Below are 2400 nucleotides of genomic sequence, written 5' to 3'. Positions count from 1 at the left end.
TTGGCAGCCACTGTGTGGTCCAACAACGTGGGACGTGTTCATCGGGTGGCACGAAGACTGCAGTCCGGATTGGTGTGGACCAACTGCTGGCTTGTTAGAGATCTGAACTTGCCATTTGGTGGGATGAAAGCCTCAGGCATCGGGAGGGAGGGAGCAAAGGATTCTTATGAGTTCTTCACTGAGGTCAAAACCATCACTATAAAGCACTGACATATGTCAGTGGAAGTATTCTAGGGCAAAATAAATGACAGTAATTTGTGTTACTGTAAATGGCTTTCTGGAACACAGGCTGCTATTGTGGCTGCCTTTTTCTTGAACTTTGGTCAAATCATATCAATGACAGCTTAAAATAGTCATTCCAAATGCTAATGCCAAATTCAGCCTTTCATGTTGAGGAGGAAGATCAGTGCAAACTCCACAATCAGCCCAGCCCAAGCCTATCTTACGGATCTTAAAGCTTTCTGAGTAGTCCTGTCTCAAAAATTTCTCCCTCTAAGGGAGGAACAAAGAAGTAAGCACACTGTAGGGCTGATACCCTAATGCGAATCAGGCCATTTCTACTACAAGCAGTACGTTCCATGTACCAATCCGTATTGCACTTGGCTGGTACCAGGCAAGGTCTGATGTGATAGCACACTAAATGCCTGAGGTAGTACCTCTAATCTATTAGGTGATGTCAAGCCATGGGGTCATGAAATTCTCATGATACAGAGATGATACATGTTTTACTTATAACCTGGTTTATGGTATGCAGCTGAATCCTCATAAGATATGTTCTCTAACTATTTGAAAATTATAGCCTTTTGTCACTTCTAGGCCTCAGTGATGGTGTTTTTTTCACATCCCTGCACACCCTGCATGGTGTCATTCTTCATTAATAAAGACTGAAAGTGACTCCTAAGAGAATTAACCCTTGGAAATGTTTATTACCAAAATGTAAAACAGCTTCAACTTTCCCTCATTCATTTACAGCCCATTTTTTTTTCTTAACCATGTAGTTAAGAAACTTATTCACATTCTGCAAAAAGAGAACTAAAGCTGGATATACATTCCCTCCACCCCATCCCCCTGCCTTGAGATATTTGTGTTGCTATAGAATTTTTACAGCAGCCCATCATGATTTTTTTTGCAAGTTCTGAGCTCAATTTCACAGTAAGCAGAACTGCATGGATTTTCATAAAAGCCTGTATTCTGAGAAGTTCTAATGAGTCATTTGGATATTTTTTTCAGAGCTGTTGGGGAGAAAAAAGGCATGTCTAAAATACGAAAAAAATGATGAAAAATTATTACTGATGAGATGTGAAAGAATGGATTAACAAATTGCTCCGTTGCTCCTCTGCACAACAAAAAGGAGGTAGAGATAGAGATTTGGGCTTAATAGAAAATGTGATTTTATTTTTTGTATGGTTTATAACTTTTTTAGGGGTGTGAAATTATGATATGTGGTGCTGTAATGCCTTTTAAAATGGATATAGGTGGTCTAGAGGGGTCTCTATGCCTTGAATATTAACCCATACTTTTCTTTTGATATTTCTATATGAGATAGATTTATTTTTTTCTGCATAGTGTACCTTTCAAGGATATATTTTCCATAGAGTTTTTATTTTGTCTTTCTAGAATTTGGCCAAGCTAATGCTGGAATTTGTGCTTTCCTTAGTAAAAATAAAAATACCAGCAGACTATTATGGTTGCAGAAAAACAATCTCCTCTCTCTCCGAGTGCGTTTTGGTGAGGGGAGTCACTGCAATAAATAGCAGTGGTGTTGTGCTCACCTGGTGCAAGTCACTCCGGGGACTGCTCTAGAGGTCTTAGACTGGGGGATGGATCCCACTTCCCCTCTTGGATGTGTCACTCCACAGCAAAGCACTCACCAAGGAGCATTTGATATGTGCATCCTGAGTTGGCTGAAAAGCCGTTTTTTACTCTTTCAGAAGGCTTTTTGAAAATAAATTGGTCCCTACAGCTGAGGCCCAAGTCTGTGATGGACCTTGAAATCTCTGGATTCAGCCCTGTTGCAGGGCAGACCTACCAGACAGTCTGGGAGCCTGGTCGTCTTATGGATTTGGAGCAATCCCTAACTGGACAGGAGTTAAGGAAACATACAAAAAAATTACAGGATTAATGGACTGATGTATTCTGAAAAAGCAAATACATTTTATTTTTAAACTCTGCCTAAGTCTATTCATGACCACGTGGTGGCAGCAGAATACCTGCTTTGTTTTGTTTTGGTTTTTATTTTTAATCCCCTAGTCACTCGTTTTGTTGGGAAGAGAATGAGCGACTGTATCAGTGTATGTTTCGTTCAGCCCCTTATTTATTTATTTATTTATTTGTTTGTGTATTACAAATCTGATTTGAAGGAACAAAAACCCCCAAAAGCTGTGAAACTCTTTGTTGGGG

General features: G+C 39.8%; 1 protein-coding gene across 1 annotated transcript in view; it reads left to right on the top strand.

Moving 5' to 3' along the window:
* Positions 1-210, top strand: part of LOC104274372 (aldehyde dehydrogenase family 8 member A1-like) — a gene marked incomplete at its 5' end in the record, with an annotated part of 3827 nt that extends 3617 nt beyond the window's left edge. The window contains 1 exon segment of the mRNA XM_009869984.1: positions 1-210. This exon segment is cut by the window's left edge and continues 18 nt beyond it. Coding sequence (XP_009868286.1) covers positions 1-210 — 210 coding nt within the window.
* Positions 211-2400: the final 2190 nt, after the last annotated feature.

This window comes from Apaloderma vittatum, unplaced genomic scaffold (assembly GCF_000703405.1).
Source record: "Apaloderma vittatum isolate BGI_N311 unplaced genomic scaffold, ASM70340v1 scaffold9445, whole genome shotgun sequence".
Classification (NCBI taxonomy): domain Eukaryota; kingdom Metazoa; phylum Chordata; class Aves; order Trogoniformes; family Trogonidae; genus Apaloderma; species Apaloderma vittatum.
The sequence above is the reverse complement of the archived record's forward strand: the minus strand, read 5'-3'. Positions and strand labels throughout refer to the sequence as shown.